Source organism: Bufo bufo, chromosome 3 (assembly GCF_905171765.1).
Source record: "Bufo bufo chromosome 3, aBufBuf1.1, whole genome shotgun sequence".
Classification (NCBI taxonomy): Eukaryota; Metazoa; Chordata; class Amphibia; order Anura; family Bufonidae; genus Bufo; species Bufo bufo.
The window spans coordinates 578,953,131-578,976,153 of NC_053391.1; the positions used below are offsets into that span (position 1 = coordinate 578,953,131).

A 23,023-nucleotide genomic window follows, 5' to 3' on the forward strand; every position below is an offset into this window, starting at 1 on the left:
GGTCCGCAGAAAATCACGGAAAACGGAACAACGGACACGGAACCCAACAACGGTCGTGTGCATGAGGCCTTATTTATATGTACCACTGGGCAAATGGATGATGCAGATCATGTGAAATAAAGCTATACTTTAATTGCAAAACCTTAACCTGAGTGCCTCAATACTTTATCTTTTCAAAAACTGTAAAGTGACTGAACTGATGCATCCTATACGGATTGCTCTCCATTCAGAATGCATGGGGATAAAACTGATCAGTTTTTTTCCGATATTGAGCCCCTAGGACGGAACTCAATACAGGAAAAAGTTAACGCAAGTGTGAAAGTACCCTTACATTAGTAAAAGGGAAATCAAGCATGATATCGTTATTATAAAGGGGATTATCACTTACCTGGTGTAAATTGTATAACAAAAGAAAAATGAACATTTTATCTAATCTGTCTATTTAGTGGTTTTCAGGATCGCAGCTGTAAAGGTGCATTTACACAGCCCGAGAATCGGACAGATTGTCGGGAACAACTTTTCCTGTAAGCGGTCATTCCCGACAATCTGGCCGTGTAAATGTGCCGCTGATCACCCGATGAATCGGGGGATCCTGTCGTTCATGCAGGCACCACCTATCATGGCTTCTGGGCAGCAGCTCATGTGGTGTAAACAGCGATCTGCTGAAAAACCATGATTTTGTATGAGGACAAGGGATGGCAATAGCGATCCCTCATCCTCGTACTGTGGAGGTGATCGCTGCATGTAAATACAACGGTCTCCTTCACTGAGCGAGCAGCCCACTGTCGGGGAGGAACACTTCCTTAACGATCATCGGCCGCTCAGTTGGCCCTTGTAAATCCAGTTTAAGGCTGGGTTCACATCTGCGCTGTGAACGCCGGCAGTCTGTTCTGGCGGAGAAACAGACTGCAAGGCCAGATCCCCATTCACTGTAGTCGGATCCGGTGGTAACCTGGCCGCTTTCCGGCATATATGCCAACTTTTGGCAGAAAGAAAAATGCTGCGTGCAACATTTTTGTCCAGCTGAAAGCTGGCATATACACCGGATACAGTGACCGGATTACAGTGTCGGAGTTCACAACGCAGAAGTGAACACAGCCTAAGGCAATGCAACAATTACTGAGGTTACAGACATTTATATAGACTTCAATATGGATACAAAAAGATTTCATATGGCAGACATTATGATCACGTGTATAGTATGTTGGCAAACACTGCAAAGCCCCTGTAGTTGTGGTCCCCAAAATAAGCAATAGAAATGACAGTGTATGAGAGTTACAGGAGGGCTGGGCTCACACAATGTAAAATGCCCTATTTATACATATTCATAATTATGTTCTATACTCCTCTGCAGTATATACTGTATACCAGGGTTCATTAAATATAGTGACACCCATTGCTAGCAGGAGCATAAAGCCAGGAACACACCATGGACACTCATAAGCCGTAAAATGGGTATACTGTCATAGGATGACAACTAACCAACTAGTCACCTTGTAAGGCGGTCAGACCTTTCAGACATAGTCTTTATGGCCCTGAGGGGTATGTGTGGTTCTCCACACTCAAATGCAGGAAGGAATCAGGAAGACACCGTTGCAAATGAAACAAGGCTGTCTTACTGATCTCACGTGGGGCAACAACTTTAGAGGGTACAGCAGTCTATCAACAGGCAATGAGGTTGGAGGTTTCAAAGTCTCTCAGTGAGGGCAGAGTCTTAGGCTGGGTTTACATCTGCGCTTTTTTTTATATCAGGCAGTGTGTTCCGGCAGAGGATTCACTGTATCCGGGGACATGCTGGCTTTCATCCGGACAAAAAATACTACACAAAGCATTTTATGTCCAGCCGAAAGCCAGCTTATATGCCCGGAAAGCAGCTGGATCCCATTACAGGAAATGGGGAATCCGGCGGTGCACGGTGATATCTGGCTGTGCCGGATATGGTAAACTCCAGCAGTCTGTTCCCCCACCGGAATTCAAAGTGCAGATATGAACCCAGCCTTAGGCCTCATGCACACGACCGTTGTGTGTTTTGCAGTCCGCAAATTGCGGATCCGCAAACACGAATGGCGTCCGTGTGCGTTCCGCAATTAATATAACTGCCTATTCTTGTCCACAACACGGACAAGAATAGAACAGGTTATATATTTTTTTCAGACCACGGAACGGAGCAACGGATGCTGCGGCTCGGATGCGGACCAAAACAACGGTCGTGTGCATATAGCCCCCCGTGGCCGTATTGCGGCCCGCATACAGCGGGTCCGCAATACACGGGCACCGGCTGTGTGCATTCCGCATCACGGACCTATTCACTTGAATGGGTCCGCAATCACTGAGATGCGGAATGGAGGCACGGATCGGAACCCCATGGATGCACTACGGAGTGCTTCCGTGGTGTTTGTGGCCGTGCCTCCGCACTGCAAAAAAGTAGCGCATGCACTACTTTTTGTGCGGTGCGGACCGTCGGATGCGGATCGCGGACCCCATTCAAGATCCGCATGCGGCCGCCCCATGGTCTGTGCCCGTGCATTGCGGACCGCAATTTGCAGTCCGCAGCACGGGCACGGAGCCCTAACGTTTGTGTGCATGTAGCCTTAGGCCTCATGCACACGGCCGTGTTCCGCGGCCGAGAGCGGTCCGTGGCAACCCGGCCGGGATTCCTTCTGATAGCAGGAGCGCACGGCGTCATTGGTTGCTATGACGCCGTGCGCTTCATGCCGCCGCTGCTGTACAGTGATACAGTCGTATGACCTATACGAGTGTATCACTGTACAGCAGCGGCGGCATGAAGCTCACGGCGTCATAGCAACCAATGACGCCGTGTGCTCCTGCTGTCAGAAGGAATCCCGGCCGGGTTACCACGGACCGCTCTCGGCCGCGGAACACGGCCGTGTGCATGAGGCCTTAGGCCCCTTTCACACGGGCGAGTATTCCGCGCGGATGCGATGCGTGAGGTGAACGCATTGCACCCGCACTGAATACCGACCCATTCATTTCTATGGGGCTGTTCAGATGAGCGTTGTGTGAAAATCGCAGCATGCTCTATATTCTGCGTTTTTCACGCAATGCAGGCCCCATAGAAGTGAATGGGGTTGCGTGAAAATCGCAAGCATCCGCAAGCAAGTGCGGATGCGGTGCGATTTTCACGCACGGTTGCTAGGAGACGATCGGGATGGAGACCCGATCATTATTATTTCCCCTTATAACATTGTTATAAGGGAAAATAATAGCATTCTGAATACAGAATGCATAGTACAATAGCGCTGGAGGGGTTAAAAAAAATTTAAAAATAATTTAACTCACCTTAGTCCACTTGATCGCGTAGCCCGGCATCTCCTTGTGTCTCCTTTGTTGAATAGGACCTGTGGTGAGCATTAAATACAGTTACAGGACCTTTTGATGACGTCACTCCGGTCATCACATGGTACGTCACATGATCTTTTACCATGGTGATGGATCATGTGATGACTGGAGTGACGTCATCAAAGGTCCTATTCAACAAAGGAGACAGAAGTAGATGCCGGGCCGCGATCAACTCCAGCCCTATTGTACTATGCATTCTGTATTCAGAATGCTATTATTTTCCCTTATAACCATGTTATAAGGGAAAATAATACAATCTACAGAAGAAGTTCGGGTTTTTGGGTACCAAACATGCGCGATTTTTCTCACGCGAGTGCAAAATGCATTACAATGTTTTGCACTCGCACGGAAAAATCGCGGGTGTTCCCGCAACGCACCCGCACATTTTCCCGCAACGCCCGTGTGAAACCAGCCTTAGTCTGTGGCAACAGGCAAATATAACAGATTCCCTTTAACAGACAAGCATTCACCCTCATCACTGCCCTGTGAACCCAGCTCTCCGGCTCTGGTGTGCCCAGACTGGCAGCAATAAAGATAGCTCTCTCTTAATGTGGTGCAGTAACACCAACCTGCACAGACTCTGCATGGATCACGGCGGTATCGGGGTATCTAATACACCCTTTAAGCATGCTTAAAAATCATAATTTTCCAATGAACGAGGGTTTGCTTAATTATTGGGCATTTGGAGGCAGTATTAGACTGCCAGACGATCAATAATGAGTGTTCATAGGAATGTTTGTTAGCGATTATCTGCCAGAAAATCTGGCAGTCTAATATACCAGTTAGCCTCAACTCCTCCACAGTGGTCAGTTAGGGTACTTTCACACTAGCGTTCTTCTTTTCCCGGCATAGAGTTCCGTCCTAGGGGCTCAATACCGGAAAAGAACTGATCAGTTTTATCCCCATGCATTCTGAATAGAGAGCAATCCGTTCAGGATGCATCAGGATGTCTTCAGTTCAGTATTTTTGACTTTTCAGGACGGAGATAATACCGCAGCATGCTGCTGTTTTATCTCCGTCCAAAATTCCGGAACACTTGCCAGAATGCCGGATCCGGCATTTTTTCCTATTGAAATGCATTAATGCCAGATCCAGCCCTGAGTGTTACGTCAAAATGGATCCGACATTGCGATCTGCGCTTGCTCAGTCCGCAAAAAATTTGAAAAAAAATAAATGACGGATCTGTTTTTCCGGAGAGACGGATTCGGCATCTCAATGCATTTGTCAGACGGATCAGGATCCAAATCCATCTGACAAATGCCATCAGTTTGCATACGTATTGACGGAACTGCCTACCGGAATCCTCTGCCGCAAGTGTGAAAGTTCCCTTACACTTGCCCTATCTACAGTAGGCCCTAAGGCCTCTTTCACACGGGCGTGTCCGGATTAGGTCCGGATGTGTCCCGGTGCATTGCGGCAAACCCGCGCGAGTAGGAACGCGATTGCAGTCAGTTTTGACTGCGATTGCGTTCCGATGTTCAGTTTTTATCGCGCGGATGCAATGTGTTTTGCACGCGCGTGATAAAAAACCGACTGTGGTACCCAGACCCGAACTTCTTTACAGAAGTTCAGGTTTGGGTTCAAGGTTGTGTAGATGTTATTATTTCCCCTTATAACATGGTTATAAGGGAAAATAATAGCATTCTGAATACAGAATGCATAGTACAATAGGGCTGGAGGGGTTAAAAAAATAAATAAAAATTTAACTGCGTTCATCACATGGTCCATCACATGATCCATCACCATGGTGATGGATCATGTGATGAGCGTAGTGACGTCATCAAAGGTCCTATTGCTCACAGATAAAGACACCTTTCATTCATTTCTATGGGGCCTGCGTTACGTGAAAAACGCACAAAGAGGAGCATGCTGCGATTTTCACGCAACGCACAAGTGATGCGTGAAAATCGCCGCTCGTGTGCACAGCCCCGTAGAAATGAACGGGTCAGGATTCAGTGCGGGTGCAATGCGTTCAACTCACGCATCGCATCCGCGCGGAATACTCGCCCGTGTTAAAGGGGCCTAAGGTGGCACATAAGTTAATGTGTATTGTATGCTATTACATTTGGCCACACTTACAGGGGTTGTGCAGTTTGAAGAGGCCACCTGTGAGTGCGATGTCCTCTTCCATGTTTACCTACACGCCTCCTCTCTTGTAGCGGTGTTGCAGTGTTATTACAGATATTCGTCTCCTTCACTTGAATGGGAGCGGAAATGGTAATTACACTGTATCACTGCTACAGTCTAGAGGCTGCTATAGCAGAACATGAAACCAACTCCATTAAAGTTGGTACAACAAATACATACAATAATGTAATATCTACATCCATTAGACAGCAGGTGAGTAGAAAGACGTGATAAAAACTTGTGTGTTCATCCCACATCCTTAGGCCTCATGCACACGACCGTTGTTTTATTTCGTGTCCGTTGTGCCGTGATTTTCTGCGGACCCAGTGACTTTCAATGGGTCCGTTGAAAACTCTGCTAATGCACCGTTTGTCATCTGCGTCCGTGATCCGTGGTTCCAGTCCGTCAAAAAAATATAACCTGTTCTATTATTTTCGCGGAAAACGGTTCGCAGACCCATTCAAGTCAATGGGACCGCTAAAAAACACGGAGGCACACAAGATTGTCGTCCGCGTCCGTTTTTTCCCATCATGGCAAACCTGTCTTAGATTTTTTTTTACTTTCCTTCATGTCTGGTGATCCTCCAAAAATAAAGGAAGACACACAAAAATGGAAACGGAACCCCATTTTGCGGAACGGAACACAACAATGGTCCTGTGCACGAGGCCTTAAAGAGAGTTTTCTTATTAAAATTTTAACTTTTTATCGTCTTTTTGCTTTCTAGCTAAAGTGCTTAGAACATTGGTCTCCATTGGTATCATGGATCATCTCAGTGAACAGCAAGTCTTCATATCGGTGCATGATGCTGCGTGTTATGCCGAGCAGAATATGGTAAGGATTTTTTAAAACGTATAATTTTTTAATACGCTTATTAGAGCTCAGTCAGAGGAATGATGTTGACGTCCAGGGGCTGTCCAAAGTAGAATGGACAGCATCCAGACTGACCATTTACCTATTATAGTCAATGAGCCAATCCGAGCATACACAATTTAAGGCCTCTCTAACACTACCATATGGCTATTTCAGTGTTTTGTGGTCCATTTTTTGTTTCCGTTTCTGTTCCGTTTTTTCCGTATGGCATATACAGTAATTACATAGAACCAATTGGGCTAGGCATAACACTTTCAATAGATGGTTCCTCAAAAAACGGAACAGATACGGAAGACATACGGATGCATTTCCGGATGCATTCCGTTTTTTTTTGCGGACCCTTTGACTTGAATGGAGCCACGGAACGTGATTTGCGGCCAAATATAGAACATGTTCTATCTTTGCACGGAACGGAGATACGGAAACGGAATGCATACGGAGTACATTCAGTTTTTTTTGCGGACCCATTGAAATGAATGGTTCCGTATACGGAACGCAAAAAAAGGCCCGCAAAACAGAAAAAAAAAAAAAACGGTAGTGTGAAAGAGGCCTAAGTCTGACTTTCCCACAAGACTCACCCATTCTAGTGAATGAGTTTGCAAGAAAAACAGGGATTATAGGAACCAAGTATGAAAATACAGTAAAATATTAGGTTAGCGAATCCTGTAACACTGCCCTTGTAAACCAGTACTTGAGGAACATATCTACTTTCCATATCTGCTGAAGCTTGGAAATTCTCTAATTTCTATTAGGCCTCTTTCACACTACTGTGATGACATCCGTGATAATATGGTCAGTGGTTCGACTTAAGAATCCATGTTTGGTCCGCGTGTCCTGTTTTTTGCCCTTCTTGTAATAACACTGCTAGGCTGGATTCACATAAATCTTACTAAAGTCTACATAAGCGATGTCTACTGCACCTCCGCCATCTATTATTTTAGTCACCCAATAAAAAAAATCTATAAGATTAGTTTAACATGATCTCCCTGAAGTAAACCCATGCTGTTTTTCATCTTTCAATCCATGGGATTTTAGATGTTCCACAATCCTCTCCTTAAGTATGATTTCCATAAATTTTCCCACTATTGATGTCAGGCTTACTGGCCTATAGTTTCCCGATTCCTCCCTACTACCTTTCTTGTGAATGGGCACAACATTTGCTAATTTCCAATCTTCTGGGACAACTCCTGTTACCAGTGATTGGTTAAATAAATCTGTTAATGGTAGGGAAACGTTAACTGACTCCACGGGATTACCAGGGTGACTCCACGGGATTACCAGGGTGTCCCAACTCCTACCAATGGTCCGTAGAAACCATGGACCAAACATGGATGGCATGCCATAGACTCTAATGTGTGTGTGAGGGATCTGTAATCACAGACAAAAACACGGCATGCTTCTGTGGCGTCACCCCAGCCTCATTCTGTGGAAAACCACTGATGTGTGAACATTAAAGTCATAAGGAACGTGTGCTGTCCGTGGAGACCATGGACAGCAGACCTCCGTGATTCACTGACACGGAGGTGTCACCACTGAACTGAAATTCAGGGTAGCACTAAACACCACACAGGTAGTATTAGGGATGTGGGGTTTTGAGTTTTTTCCATAAAAAAAAACTATTTATGACATTAACCCACCAGGCTGGTGATGTAAGGTAGCAGTGACAACCCAGTAAATATTTTTAACCCTCGTTATTAGACCGCAATTGTTTTTTTATGTGGATTTTTTTTTTTAAAGTGTGGCACTGTTTCTGGAAAACCCACAAGGCCTCCTATAATTCTTGGCTTTATGCAAGACATTTTTCTTGGAATGTCTTCATCAGCAACGAAAAATGTATAGATTTAAATTAACTATGTACACTGTATAAAGCTTACTTTAACATTATCACGGGAGCACTCCAGGCAGAGCTAGTATAATGGAGCCTATCCATGGCCTAAACTCGATAGACCTGCACCAGATTTATTACAGGGAGTCAGGCTGGATGATAATGTGGTAAAGGGATAGATACTCTTATGTAACCCTATAAGAACTATTGGTTGGCTTACTTTGTGATAGAAATTTACATCTGAATTGTAGTGCAGTCTTGAAGTAAAAGGTTGTATATGAAGCCACACCCATTTTGTACAAAGCCATGCCCCTTTTATGTAAAACCACACCTCCTTTACAGGCTAGGCACTGATTATTTCTCTAAACCTACATACAGCATGCAACATTTGGTTAATTTGTGGTTAAAAAAAATGGCGTAAAATAAGCAGACTCTCCATAAAGTTGCTTTAGATATTACCCTCATAATACAATAGTGCCTTAGACCAGAGATGCTCTGCTGATGCTGGAAGATGGTGCATCATTAGGCTAAAATATTAAATATATATAATAGTGGTTTATACATTTGGGGGGTCACTTATCAAACTGGTGTAAAGTAGAACTGGTTTAGTTGCCCACCACTTTTCATTTTCCAAAGGAGCTGTGAAAAATGAAAGGTGGAATCTGATTGGTTGCTATGGGCAACTAATCCAATTCTACTATACACCAGTTTTATAAATGACCCCCTTGGTTTTCTAAAGCAACTTATTATACCTTTTATTCCATTGCCTGTATTAGTAGTCACCTTGTATGCCGTTCTCGAACTGCTCATGTGTGTGGTCATTTTATTTATATATTTTTATCCCCAACAGGACAGTTTGACGACCAAGGGCCCAATGGTGTGGGTGTAAGAACCGCCTTTCCTGGGAATCAGGATAGAAACAGCAAAAGTGTTCTGACTGGATGAAAAGTCCTACTTGGAGACAAGGAGGATGACCTATTAAGCAGTTTGGATCACATGCTTTACAACACAATCCTGGGATCCAAGATAACGGGACTGAGTGTTAAGGAGCACTTACCATCATTTTACTCAACTGGAACAAATGAGGCACAGACAGCTTTTTGTTGGGTTGTGAAATGAACATGGCTTATTTTATTAAGGAGGTAAAGCTAACAACTGTCAGACGTCATCAAGCTGTGATAATGGACACTTGCATAGCTACCTATCGTCATATGGACTTCGTTTCAAGACTGGAGACTCTATTCAAGATACACCTACTGTCTTTTCCTCTAGTAGATTGTAAGCTCTCGCTGGTAGGGTCTTCACCCCCCTCTGTTACGAATTTCATGCAAATTGTACTTGTGTTTTATATTATGTATGTACATACCCTCTTACATGTACAGCGCCATGGAGTTAATGGCGCTTTCTAATAAATAACTTATACACACCCTAAACAATCCTTAAAGGGGTTATCCAATGATGTAAAAAATGAAAATCAGACATTATATAGTACAAGACCATCTCTTTAAAACTAAGCTAGAACCAGCCCGATACCTCACATGGATCCAGAGCTACGCTTATTAATTTTCCTTATTTCAAATTGGAAGCTCAGGGATGTGTCTTTTCTGCTCCAGCTTTCTCCCTGTAACTGTCACAGTAGATTTGGCTGCTGGCAGTTAAGAATAGAACTGAGCGTGTGCGACCACCTTCCTTAGGGCGGCTGTGTGTCCCTTCTTCCCCTTCGGGGACGGGATGGAGCGGACCTGCTGCATCCACACGTGATCGCCAGGCCGACATTCATTCATGGGGCAGGGCATGAGGTGCTCCCCCACCTCCATCATTCCATTCTTCTGGCGCGAATTCTTGGCGCTCTTTTCTGCGCTACACCCACTTCCTGCTTCAAAAGGACCTCTGCAGGACTCTGACACTTATTCTCTCCACAAGGCGCTCTGGACAAGCTACATTGAGGGACACAGGCCAGGTAAGCTACTCTCCCCTTCCTACAGGGTTTAGCCTACTCCCTTCATCCTCCTACCTGTCACTGCAGGGTAATCACTATGTCAGAGCCCAGACCCCAAAACAAGCTGCGACTTCTGTGCACCATTTTGCCTGTGCTTCTTGTCGCTCTAAATTCCCATGCAGTCAGTTAGATCCCCTCTGCTCGTCGTGCTCTGCCCCACCACCAAGTGTCTCTGACCCTGACCCAGTCGCCCCTCCTGCTCAACCCATGGTAGAACCAGAGTGGGTGCATTCCCTGTCAAAGATGGTACAGGATGTCTCCCATACCAACAAATACTGGAATACTGGAAATACTGGGGCGTTTGTCCGCTAGGCAGTCCCCTGATCAGTCTGACTCTGGGAATCCTGTGGCTAATGCCCATCCTAGTCTCCCTGCAAAACGGGACAGGTCACCCTCCACCGGAAGGGTATCTGCATCCCCCATTTCTTCTGTCACACCACCACCTCCCAGAGAGTCTCGTTTGGACATGTCCTCCCTGGAAGATGCCAGTTTTTCCTTCAGGTATTCCAGTCGCTCGCCAAAATGGTTCCCCAACCACCAGGAGTTTGATTCCTCTCTTTCCAAGGAGTGGAATTTCCCTGACAGAGGTTTTACTTTGCCTAAACGCTTAGATATCTAATACCCTTTTCCGGAAGATTTGACAAAGTGGTTGTCCTCTCCTATTGTGGACTCTCCCGTATCCCGCTTGGCTAAACATACCACCTTGCCTATTCCTGACGGGGCTTCCTTTTCCGACCACAGGGATAAAAAATTGGAATCTTTTGCGAAGTCATCCTTTGAAGCAGTGTGCACAGCACTGTGGCCAGTTTTTGCCTCTACATGGGTGAGCAAAGCTATGTTTGAGTGGGCAAACAAACTACGCCAGGGCCTCTCCTCTGGGGACCACTCAGAGGAACTTTCTGAGATTGCCCTGCAGCTCTCCCAGGCCAGTCAAGGCCAAGCCTCTCTAGACACGGCCATACTTATGGTCAGCTCTCTTGGTGGCTATTCACCGTACCCTTTGGCTCTCCTGCTGGGTGGCCTTTAAAACGAGCCTTGACGGCCCTCCCTTTTGCCGGCAGCAGATTTTTTGGCAAACGCCTGGATTAAATCATTTCTGACGCTACAGGTGGTAAGAGCACTCATGTACCACAGAACAGGACACGCTTCAACAGCGTAGGCCTCTTTTTCTCCCTTCGGTGTTATAAGTGGCCAGCCGACAAGGCTACCCCAGATCAGAAGCGCAAGCCTTCCTTCAAACCTCGCCCTTCCTGGCGTCTCCGCCAACAGGGCACCAAGTCCTATACCCCCAGACTTCCTCAGCATGGGCGGCCACCTTCATCTGTTTCGTCATGTCTGGCTGGCTCATGTCTCGGATGCCTGGGTGAGAGAAGTCATCTCAGAGGGTTACAAGCTGGAGTTCAGCTTCCCCCTTCTATCCAGATTTTCCGCTTATCTCCCCCGACCTCTCCCTCCACCGCCCATTCCTTTTTTCAGGCTATTCTCACCCTTTTTCGTCAGGAAATGATTATCCCAGTTCCTTCAGTTTTTGCGAGTTTTACTCTAATCTCTTTGGGGTCCCCAAAAAGGAAGGTACATTCTGTCCCATCCTGGACCTCAAAGCCCTCAACCGCTTTCTTTGGCTCCGCCGCTCCTGGATGGAGTCCCTGAGATCGGTCATTGTGTCCATGGAACCGGAGGAGTACGTGGCCTCGATAGACATCAAGGATGCTTACCTCCATGTCCCCATTTGCATCAGTCACCAGAATTTTCTCCGGTTCGCAGTGGGTCCTTTTCACTACCAGTTTGTGGCTTTCCCGTTCGGGCTGGCCACAGCTCCCAGAGTGTTTACAAAGGTTCTGGCATCGGTCATGGCTCTGCTCCATGCCAGGGGAATAGTAGTGACAACATACTTAGACGATATCCTGATAAAGGGTCCGTTGTTCCGGGCAACGGCGGACAGCCTGTGCATCATCCTCATCATCCTGGACACCCTGAAACGCTTCGGATGGGTTCTGAACCAGTCAAAGTCATGTCTCCATCCATCTCAGCAGCTGACTTTTCTGGGTTATTCGATACCTTTCAGGATATCCACTCAGAAGCTACCCACTCTCCGGCTTCAGATTATTCCCTTGTTGCGGCCCTGTCCTCTCCCCATTCGTCTCTGCATAAGGGTTCTGGGTCACATGGTCTCTGCCTTCGAGGCAGTACCCTATGCTCAGTTCCATTCCAAGACTCTTCAGCAAGATATTCTAACCCATTGGGACCGATCCACAGCCTCCCTTGATCGGCGCGTACGCCTCCCTGCTCCAACCCGCCGGGCCCTCAGGTGGTGGTTCTTTTCCCCATGCTGACATCGGGCCGCTCTTTTCTTCCCCTCCGCTGGACGGTGTTGACAACGGACGCCAGCCTCCGGGGCTGGGGGAAGGGGGAGGCTGCTAGACACTCTCTCCGTTCAGGGCACCTGGTCGCGCGAGGAACGCTCCCTTCCGATCAATATTCTGGAATTGCGGGCGATTCGTCTCTCTGCTCCATTGGACAGACAGTCTCCAGGGACGTCCAGTTCGAGTTCAGTCCAACAACTCCACGGCAGTCGCATACCTCAACCACCAAGGCGGCACCCGAAGCCCTTCAGTCATGTTGGAAGCAGCGCTCATCCTCAACTGGGCGGAGAGCCATGTCCCCGCTCTGTCAGCAGTTCACATTCCTGGCGTCGACAACTGGATCGCCGACTTACTCAGCCGGGAGAGTCTCGATCCCGGTGAATGGGCTCTCCATCCGCAGGTCTTTCTCACGATTTGCGAGCAGTGGGGTTGGCCGGATGTGGATCTCATGGCCTCCCACTTCAACCGCAAGGTATAGAACTCAGTCGCCAGGTTCAAGGATCCTCTGGCCCTGGTGTCGGACACCCTGGTAATCCCGTGGAGTCAGTTAACGTTTCCCTACCATTAACAGATTTATTTAACCAATCACTGGTAACAGGAGTTGTCCCAGAAGATTGGAAATTAGCAAATGTTGTGCCCATTCACAAGAAAGGTAGTAGGGAGGAATCGGGAAACTATAGGCCAGTAAGCCTGACATCAATAGTGGGAAAATTTATGGAAATCATACTTAAGGAGAGGATTGTGGAACATCTAAAATCCCATGGATTGAAAGATGAAAAACAGCATGGGTTTACTTCAGGGAGATCATGTTAAACTAATCTTATAGATTTTTTTTATTGGGTGACTAAAATAATAGATGGCGGAGGTGCAGTAGACATCGCTTATGTAGACTTTAGTAAGACTTTTGATACTGTCCCACATAGAAGGCTTATCAATAAATTGCAGTCTTTGTGCTTGGACTCCCATATTGTTGAATGGATTAGGCAATGGCTGAGGGACAGAGGGTTGTAGTCAATGGAGTATATTCAGACCATGGTCTTGTTACCAGTGGGGTACCTCAGGGATCTGTTCTGGGACCCATATTGTTTAATATCTTTACCAGTGAAATTGCAGAAGGCCTCAATGGTAAGGTGTGTCTTTTTGCTGATGACACAAAGATTTGTAACAGGGTTGATGTTTCTGGAGGGATACACCAAATGGAAAAGGATTTAGGAAAACTAGAGGAATGGTCAAAAATCTGGCAACTAAAATTTAATGTTGATAAGTGCAAGATAATGCACCTGGGGCGTAAAAACCCAAGAACAGAATAATAAAACAGTGATACAGTCCTAATCTCAGTATCTAAGGAAAGGGATTTAGGGGTCATTATTTCAGAAGACTTAAAGGTAGGCAGACAATATCATAGAGCAGCAGGAAATGCTAGCAGAATGCTTGGGTGTATAGGGAGAGGAATTACCAGTAGAAAGAGGGAGGTGCTCATGTCGCTTTACAGAGCACTAGTGAGACCTCATTTGGAGTATTGTGCTCAGTACTGGAGACCATATCTCCAGAAGGATATTGATACTTTGGAGAGAGTTCAGTAAAGAGCTACTAAACTACTACATGCATTGCAGGATAAAACTTACCAGGAAAGATTAAAGGACCTTAACATGTATAGCTTGGAAGAAAGACGAGACAGAGGGGATATGATAGAAACTTTTAAATACATAAAGGGAATCAACAAGGTAAAAGAAGAGAGAATATTTAAAAGAAGAAAAACTGCTACAAGAGGACATAGTTTTAAATTAGAGGGGCAAAGGTTTAAAAGTAATATCAGGAAGTATTACTTTGCTGAGAGAGTAGTGGATGCATGGAATAGCCTTCCTGCAGAAGTGGTAGCTGCAAATACAGTGAAGGAGTTTAAACATGCATGGGATAGGCATAAGGCCATCCTTCATATAAGATAGGGCCAGGGGCTATTCATAGTATTCAGTATATTGGGCAGACTAGATGGGCCACATGGTTCTTATCTGCCGACACATTCTATGTTTCCCTCCTCTTCCCCTCATTTCGCGTCTTCTCCGAAAAATCAGGTCCGAGCGTCATTCTCGTGGCCCAGGACTGGCAATGCCGAGTGTAGCAAGCATCCCTAGTCTTCCTTCTCGCCGACAAACCCTGGCTTCTTCCCCTTCTGGAGGACCTCTTGTTGCAAGGACCGATCTTCCACCCAAATTTAAGGTCTCTAGATTTAACGGCATGGCTGTTGAAACCGCCATACTAAGGGCTCGGGGTTTCTCAGATGCTGTTGTCCAGACCATGATTCGTGCCAGAAAGCAGTCGTCCTCCCAGACCTGGAAGTCCTACTATAGTTGGTGCGAACGTCACCAGCTGTCTCCCATTCGTTTCTCATTGCCGCCACTCTTGTTTTTCCTGCAGTCGGGCATGGACTTGGGGCTGGCTTTCAGTTCCCTCAAAGGGCAAGTTTCAGCTCTTTACATTCTATTTCAGTAGAACTTAGCTTTGCTTTCTGCGGTTCGGACCTTTTTGCAGAGGGTTGCGCATGCTGCGCCCCCTTACCGTCCTCCGTTGAATCCTTGGGACCTTAATTTGGTGCTCAGCGCTCTCCAGTCTTCACCTTTGCAGCAGCTGTCCCTTTACTTCCTGTCCTTCAAGGTGGCCTTTTTGGTGGCAATCACTTCCATCTGTCGGGTGTCGGAACTGGCAGCTCTTTCCTGTCGGTTGCCCTTCCTGATCCTCCATCAGGACAAAGTACTAATTTGCCCTGTTCAGTTCTTTCTTCCAAAGGTTGTGTCGGCATTCCATCTCAATGAAGAGATCATTCTACCTTCTTTTTGTCCTTCCCCGTCTCATCCTCGTGAGCAGTCGCTCCACACTCTGGATTTGGTACGAGCCGTTCGCATCTGTCTCAGACGCCATGTTTCAGACAAACTGATTCTCTGTTCTACATTCCAGAGGGGCTGAGATGAGGGCTGGCTGCGTCCAAAGCTTCCATTTCCTGATGGATTCGTTTGACCATTGTGGAAGCGTACCACATCAGTGACCGGGCCCCGCCCTTCCGGGTTACTGCTTATTCTGCTCGGGGAGTAGGGGGCCTCTTGGGCAGTGCATCATGAGGATTCGGCCCTATAGGTATGAAAGGCGGCTACCTGGTTGTCTTTGCACACCTTTTCCAAATATTACAGAGTACACACCTTTGCGTCTTCTGATGCTTCTCTGGGGCCTAGAGTTTTGCACATGGCGGTTCCCTTGGGACTGCTCTGTAATGTCTCATGGTCAAACCTGTGTCCCCCAATGATACGGATGAGAAAACTAGATTTTTGTACTTACCGGAAAATCTCTTTCTTTTCCGTTCATTGGGGGACACAGTTCCTACCTGTTCTCTCTTTTCACGGGCCTCTTTGTGGCCGACGTGGTTCTGAGTTTGTACATTGTTTGGTTTTTCTGTTTTTCTCTTGCGTCTCCTACTGCTTTTGCACAAAATGTTTTAGCTTAGTCCCTGTAGGAAGGGTATAGCTGAAGGGAAGAGCTAACACTTTTGTGCTTAGTGTTTGCCTCCTAGTGGCAGCAGTTATAAGCCTGTATCCCCCAATAAATGGAAGAGAAACAGATTTTACGGCAAGTACAAAAATCAAGTTTTTCCAGGGGTGTAGCTAGAACTGACTGGGCCCCACAGCAAATTTTTGTACGGCCTTGCTCCTACTCTTACCACATACATTGACACACTTATACATGCGCTCACCACATACATGGACATATAGAATATAAGTAGGGATGAGTGAATCGCCTTTGGATGAAACATCCGAAGTCGATTTGCATAATACTTGTGTTGAATACTATACAGAGTGATCGTTCCATACAGTATTAGAAAGTATTGGCTCAGATGAGCCGAAGTTATTACTTCGCAAAGTCTCATGAGACTTCGCATAATAACTTCATAAATTAATTTATACTGTAAAAAAAAAACATTTCCCGAACACTGGTTCGGTTGCAAATTACAGTAGAAATTAATTTATGAAATTATGTGAAGTCTCGTGAGACTTTGCGAAGTAATAACTTCAACTCATCTGAGCCAATACATTCTAATACTGTACGGAGCACTCACTCTGTACAGTATTCAAACGAAGTATTATGCAAATCGACTTCGGATGTTTCATGCAAAGTCGATTCGCTCATCCCTAATTATATTATATATATTGTGGGGATTCGCTCTGGTAGTTAGGATAAGCGGGCGCAGTACAGAGGCCAAATGCAAGTTCGTAATTCAAACTTCAGTGTTTAGTCACACATGATGCCAAAAACAAAACGTCACTTGCAGTGTTGGATATTACTTCACACCTAATGGCAAGTTAATAAAACAAAAGTCACCTTGATGGCAGTTCTGCCTCAGAAAGTTCAAATACAGGTTTTAGGCGGCCTGTTCCCCTGACACACGGGTCTCCGCTCTCCAGCCCAGCACAGGCCTCAGATCCCAGCACACAGACCTCCTGAGCTCCACTGTCAGACAGAGATAATCCTTTCCACCTGGCAGTGCTGGCTGGTTTTTATGCCTGCCAAAACCCAGCCTGGAACGTAGGTAGTAGTCACCCACCCAGCACTTTGACTACTCCCAGTAAGAGCCGTCCCGGATCAGCTATTACAGCCATGCTAAGTACCAAGGTGTCAAACAGCAACTGCTGCTGACACATAAAAAACGGCTCTTACTCCACCGAGGCCAGGAACCTTGGTGACACGTACCCATCACCCATGATGATTCCATGTACCTTCTTACATACCGCCCCCCTTTGTTCAACCCTGAGTGGGTAAACATGCCATACAGTATACTTGGGACAGGACATCCGCGTTTCCATGCAACCGGCCTCCCCTGTGTTCTACGGAGAACTTAAAGTTTTGTAAGGGCAGGAAGCACCTGGTGCCCCGGGCATTTCTCTCTTTCGCCTGGCTCATCCAATTGAGAGGGGAGTGGTCAGTCACCAGGCGGAATGTTCTCCCCAACAAATAATAGCAGAGAGACTCGAGTGCCCACTTGATAGCCAGGCACTTTCTCTCCACTATACTATACCGGGTCTCGGCTGGGGTGAGCTTACGGCTGAGTAAGACAACGGAATGCTCCTCCCCGTTGACTTCCTGAGACAGTACAGCACAGAGGCCTACTTCGGAGGAATCGGTCTGTACTATAAACTCCCTTTTGAAGTCGGGCGTCACCAAAATCGGGGACCTGCACAGGGCTGACTTCAAAGCGGAGAAAGCCTCTTCCGCCCGATCATCCCAGCGAACCATCACTGACTTGTGTCCCTTCAAGACAAGTAGTAGGGGGACAAACCTCATGTAATAGCCCACCATTCCCAGAAATGACTTTACTTGCCTAGTGCAACTGCTGCTGACACATAAAAAACGGCTCTTACTCCACCAAGGCCAGGAACCTCAGTGACACATACCCATCATCCATGATGATTCCTTGTACCTATGCACACACACAAACATAGTTGTTATACACCTATTTCTACACACAGACACTTACCTTTCCAGTAGATAGCTGATGTGTGGTCCTCACAGAGCCTGAAGAAGTAGGTGCCATCACCCCCTGTGTCATCCAAGGACAGCAGTGGAGGGTATTCAGTGAATAGCAGCTAGAGGGCAGTCAGAGAGCAGAACAACTGGAGGGAGCTCTGTGTTTAGGAGCAGCCAGCCTACTCTACACCAGCTTCCTGCTGGTGGGTGGGGCTTAATCCCATTAAGCTCTGCTATTGGCTGGCAGCAGATGTCATAGCTGTCAGCCAATAGAAAACAAAAAGCAGCAGTACTGGCAAGCAGTGTGCCAGTACTGCGGATCCCAGTATGAGAGTGGCCACAGGAGGAGGTGTCTGCTTCACAAGGACCTTCAGTGGGAGGATCTCCAGCTCTGCAGTGCTACGTAGTGTCTGCTCCTATGAAGTACAACACAGCTGTAAGTAGGGGCAGTATGTACATGTAATAAAAACTGCAGGACTTGGTCAGGAGCCCAATTCACCTGCTGACAATCATTAGTACTGCTCCCAGGCCCCTTCTGAGCTCGGACCCTGAAGCAGCTGCTTCCCCTGCTAGCTACGGCACTAGACATTTCGTACCTACAATATTCACGTGACTACTGTGGCTAATCAGTGTCCTATGTACAAATGGCACGTGACTGCAGAGTAATGTCAGCACTCATAGTCCAGCAGGAGAGGAAACTTTGGAGCTGCAGCTGCAGGACTTTCAAAAGGTGAGTGATGCCATTCATTTTTCATTGGAGTTCGACAACTTCTTTAGGGTTCATGCATACGAACGTATTTTCCTTTCTTGTCTGTTCCGTTTTTTTTGCAGACCGTATGCGGAACCATTCATTTCAACGGGTCCGCAAAAAAATTAAATAAATTGGAAGTTACTCCGTGTGCGTTTCATTTCCGTATGTCTGTTGCACAAAAGAATAGAACATGTTCTATTATTGTCCACATTACGGACAAGGATAGTACTGCTCTATTAGGGGCCAGCTGTTCCGTAAAATACGGAATGCACACGGATGTCATCCGCATTGTTTACAGACCGCAAAATACATACGGTCGTGTGCATGAGCCCTTAAAGGGCTTGTCTGAGAATTAAAAACCTGGCAAGCCCCCAACTTCTAAAAACAGTGACTGGCTGAAGTGGTCACTGGTAAAGTTTGTAAACATGCAGGAGAACCAGTGATGGAAAGAACAGTGCAGGAGAAGGAGGTTAGTATAGCCTTATTTTCTTTTTATATCATTCAGGCTCTCTTGTCTGAGATTATTGCGGACAATCCCTTTAAGTACATTTCTAGGGGAAAGCCTTTTTCTTGTTTTGCTCCGTAGCTTCAGGGGGATGATTAATTATAAGGGGCACAGTTCATATTATACAAAAGGAACCTTACAACTGAAGCTTTGAGCTAGGCTATTGAAGGATGCAACTTTTTTCTGGCATTCAATAGATGATTTATTTTTCGTTATGTATTTGTTAATCTATTTAAGACATTCCAATTCACTTTGCATTTATATTATACTAAATAACGGATTACATCTGATTTTGTGTTTTCTATATTCCTCTGCCGGTAGATGACAAGGTCTAAGAATGTACCATTCACTATAAGCCTTAGACCTCTTTCACACGGGCGTCATGTTTTTGGCCCGGATAAGATGCGGGTGCGTCGCGGGAAACTGCTTGCGGATGCTTGCGATTTTCACGCTGCCCCATTCACTTCTATGGGGCCTGCGTTGCGTGGAAAATGCACAAAGAGGAGCATGCTGCGATTTTCACGCAACGCACAAGTGATGCATGAAAATCACCGCTCATCTGCACAGCCCCATAGAAATGAATGGGTCTGGATTCAGTTCACCTCACGCATTGCACCCGCGCGGAAATCTCGCCAGTGTGAAAGGGGCCTTAGAAACTGGCTATTGTCTGAATGCCATATACAGTAGTCAGAATAGGTAGCAAATGTAACTTCAGGTGAAATTTCGACTCTACGCTACACCCATGTACAGGAGGATGTATCCCAAATTGTTTCAGTTATCCTGAATCTTCACCCTAATCTACCTGGTTATGTTATTATGGCTTTTGTTATGGACGGTATCTTTAAATGATGATTTGGGGGGAGGGGGTATTCTAAAACTAAAATTTTTTGCTTAGTTTTATTTTAAAGGGCTTCTGTCACCCCACTAAACCGTTTTTAATTTTTTTTGTTTATTATTAATCCCTATACTGCGAGCTCTGCATACATAAGTAAAATAATCATTTTGGTTCAGTAGAATTTAATAAAAAGCTATTTTTAAAATATGCAAATTACCTTGCTACCAGCAAGTAGGGCGGCTACTTGCTGGTAGCATCCGCATCCTCCGATCCTAATGACGCCCCCTCCGCATTGTGATTGACAGGGCCAGGGAACGGAATCGTTCTCTGCTGGCCCTGCCTGTTTGCATTCAAAATCTGGCGCCTGCGCCGCGGCCGTACCTATCTTCAATCTGCGCAGGTGCACTGAGAGGCGGCCACTCGCTCGGCCGCTCCATCCTCAATGCGCCTGCGCCGATGATGTCACACCTACACCCGGCGCAGGCGCATTGAGGAGCGAGCGATTCCGTTCCCTGGCCCTGTCAATCACAATGCGGAGGGGGCGTCATTAGGATCGGAGGATGCAGCTGCTACCAGCAAGTAGCCGCCCTACTTGCTGGTAGCAAGGTACTTTGCATATTTTAAAAATAGCTTTTTATCAAATTCTACTGAACCAAAATGATTATTTAACTTATGTATGCAGAGCTCGCAGTATAGGGATTATTAGTAAACCAAAAAAAAAAAGCGGTTTAGTGGGGTGACAGAAGCCCTTTAAAGTGTATTGTTTCTGGATATTTAAAAAATTTGAATAGTTGGGAGTCTGGATATTGAGACCCCCACTAAATCACTGAAACTAAGGGGCAGAGGTGCTCTGCAGAGCAGAACTGGCTGAGCGCAGGTCTCTCCATAACTTCGGCGCATCCAGCGTCAGTTCTAAATGTAAGACAGCTTCCGAGCGGTCTTACATTTAGGCTATTTTCTACATCTTTTGTCCCGTCTTTTTCCCCACCCACAATATTAGACCTGGCGTGAGCGGGGTGAAGTTGCAGATAGCGGTGCAACTAACGACTGCGTCACCATCTGCGCCTGAAATACGCCTAATATAGGCGTATTTCATTATAATAAATAAGCCCCTTAATGTGGTTGGCCCATCTCCCACCTCTGGTACTCGCACCTATCTCTAGAACGAGGCCCCAATGTGAACGAGGGTGCACTGCCCAAGCGCAGCCACTTTTCTATTCACTTCTTTGGCAGTGGCTAAAATAGCCGAGCGTGCTCACTCAGCTATTTTTGGAACTCCCGAAGAAGTGAATGGAGAACATGCAGCGCATGCGTGGTGCACTCTACAATCTTATTCCCCGCACAATCATGATTAATGGCTCAACCAATCTTTACAACATTGTGAAATTATTTTATAAAAAATCATCTTAAAATAAATTTACAATAAAAAATACATACAAACACCCACCTGAATACGCAATTATAAACCTTTCAACTAGCAAAAAATGCACAAACGGTACATCATTATTTGCAGTCTCCCTTATAAAAGCAACTCTTCATAAATAAATGCACACAAAACTGAAAAACTGAATTATTGTTGTAGTTATGTAAAACAGATAAAAAGGAACCAAACCAGAGCAATTACCCACAGAAAACATTAGCTTTATTATATCTATGTCATAATAAGACTACAAAAGGGCAGGTTATTATGGGCTACAGAGCTGCTTTCTGTCAGTGGGTCATTTATCTACTAATATTCGCCACCTTGTGGCGTATATTAGGCACAAATTCTTTTGCAAAGGTGTTTTGCTGCAAAATTTGCGACCTTTCCCCCTTTTACGCCAGGAGGAGGCATGGCGTGTAAGAGGACGGGCCAGCAGGCCGGTCTCATTTATCATTTTCTTTTTTTGTCAAATATGTTTTCATTATTTTCAAACAACACAATTGATAATAGTACTATGCTTGTACATTAATAAGGTGTTAATTATGCAGTATAAGATAGTACTTGACAAATGTAATTATACTACAACAAAGTAGAAAAAAGCATGAAAGGTAAAAGGAAGAATAAACATTTTCAACCATTGCCTTGTCCGTGTTTATTTTATGCATTGTTCAGTATCCATTTATATTTTGATGCCATCACATAGTAAAAGCAATTCAAAGCAGGTCTAAGCAGTTCTAATACCCCATCAAACATTCCATTATGTGAAAATATTGGTAAACATTTAGTTAATTTGCAAATTTGTATATCGCAACCATGGATCCCATGTTTTTAAGAATTATGACTTGCCAGCTAGTCAGCTCCTCCATACAACAGATTTGGTGTGATTTTTGAAACCATTGTTTTACTGAAGGTGGTTGGGGTTGCAGCCATAACAGCGGAATTAGGCATTTAGCTGCTGCCAATAGGTGTGTTAACAGAGAGTTTTTTGACGGTCTATACTGCTGTGAAGGTAAGGCCAATAGTACCAACTCTGCCGTCAGATTGATATTTGATGGATCAAGTGCACATAGGTGCTTTTGTAATTCTGTCCAGAAGGAGCAGACCACCGGGCATGACCACCAGACATGGCTCAAGGTTCCAACTTGCATCTGGCATCGCCAACATTTATTTTAAGGTTGATAAACCTATTTAATAAAGCAAGTCAGGGGTTTTATACCATCTGGAAAGGAGCTTATAGTGATTTTCTTGTATCTTAACACATGTTGAAAAACCATGTGAGTGCATTAATATAAATCTTATATCTTCTTCAGATAGTTTTATGTCTAGTTCTTTTTCCCATGCTCTCAAGAACTGAGGAGGGTCTGCTGATTTAGCAAGCGATAGGTGCGAGTATAGAGAAGATAGCTTTTGTTTTTTGCTTTTGTGGAGGAGAATTGTTCAAGCCATAACAGTGGTCC

At 45.6% G+C, this 23,023-nt stretch overlaps 1 protein-coding gene across 1 annotated transcript in view; it reads left to right on the forward strand.

The window, feature by feature from the left end:
* LOC120996073 (solute carrier family 26 member 10-like) overlaps positions 1-13,097 on the forward strand; it is a 103,757-nt gene extending 90,660 nt beyond the window's left edge. The window contains 2 exon segments of the mRNA XM_040425764.1: positions 6,212-6,318; positions 9,033-13,097. Of these exon segments, the coding sequence (XP_040281698.1) occupies positions 6,212-6,318; positions 9,033-9,071 (146 nt within the window). The 3' untranslated portion in view covers positions 9,072-13,097.
* Positions 13,098-23,023: the final 9,926 nt, after the last annotated feature.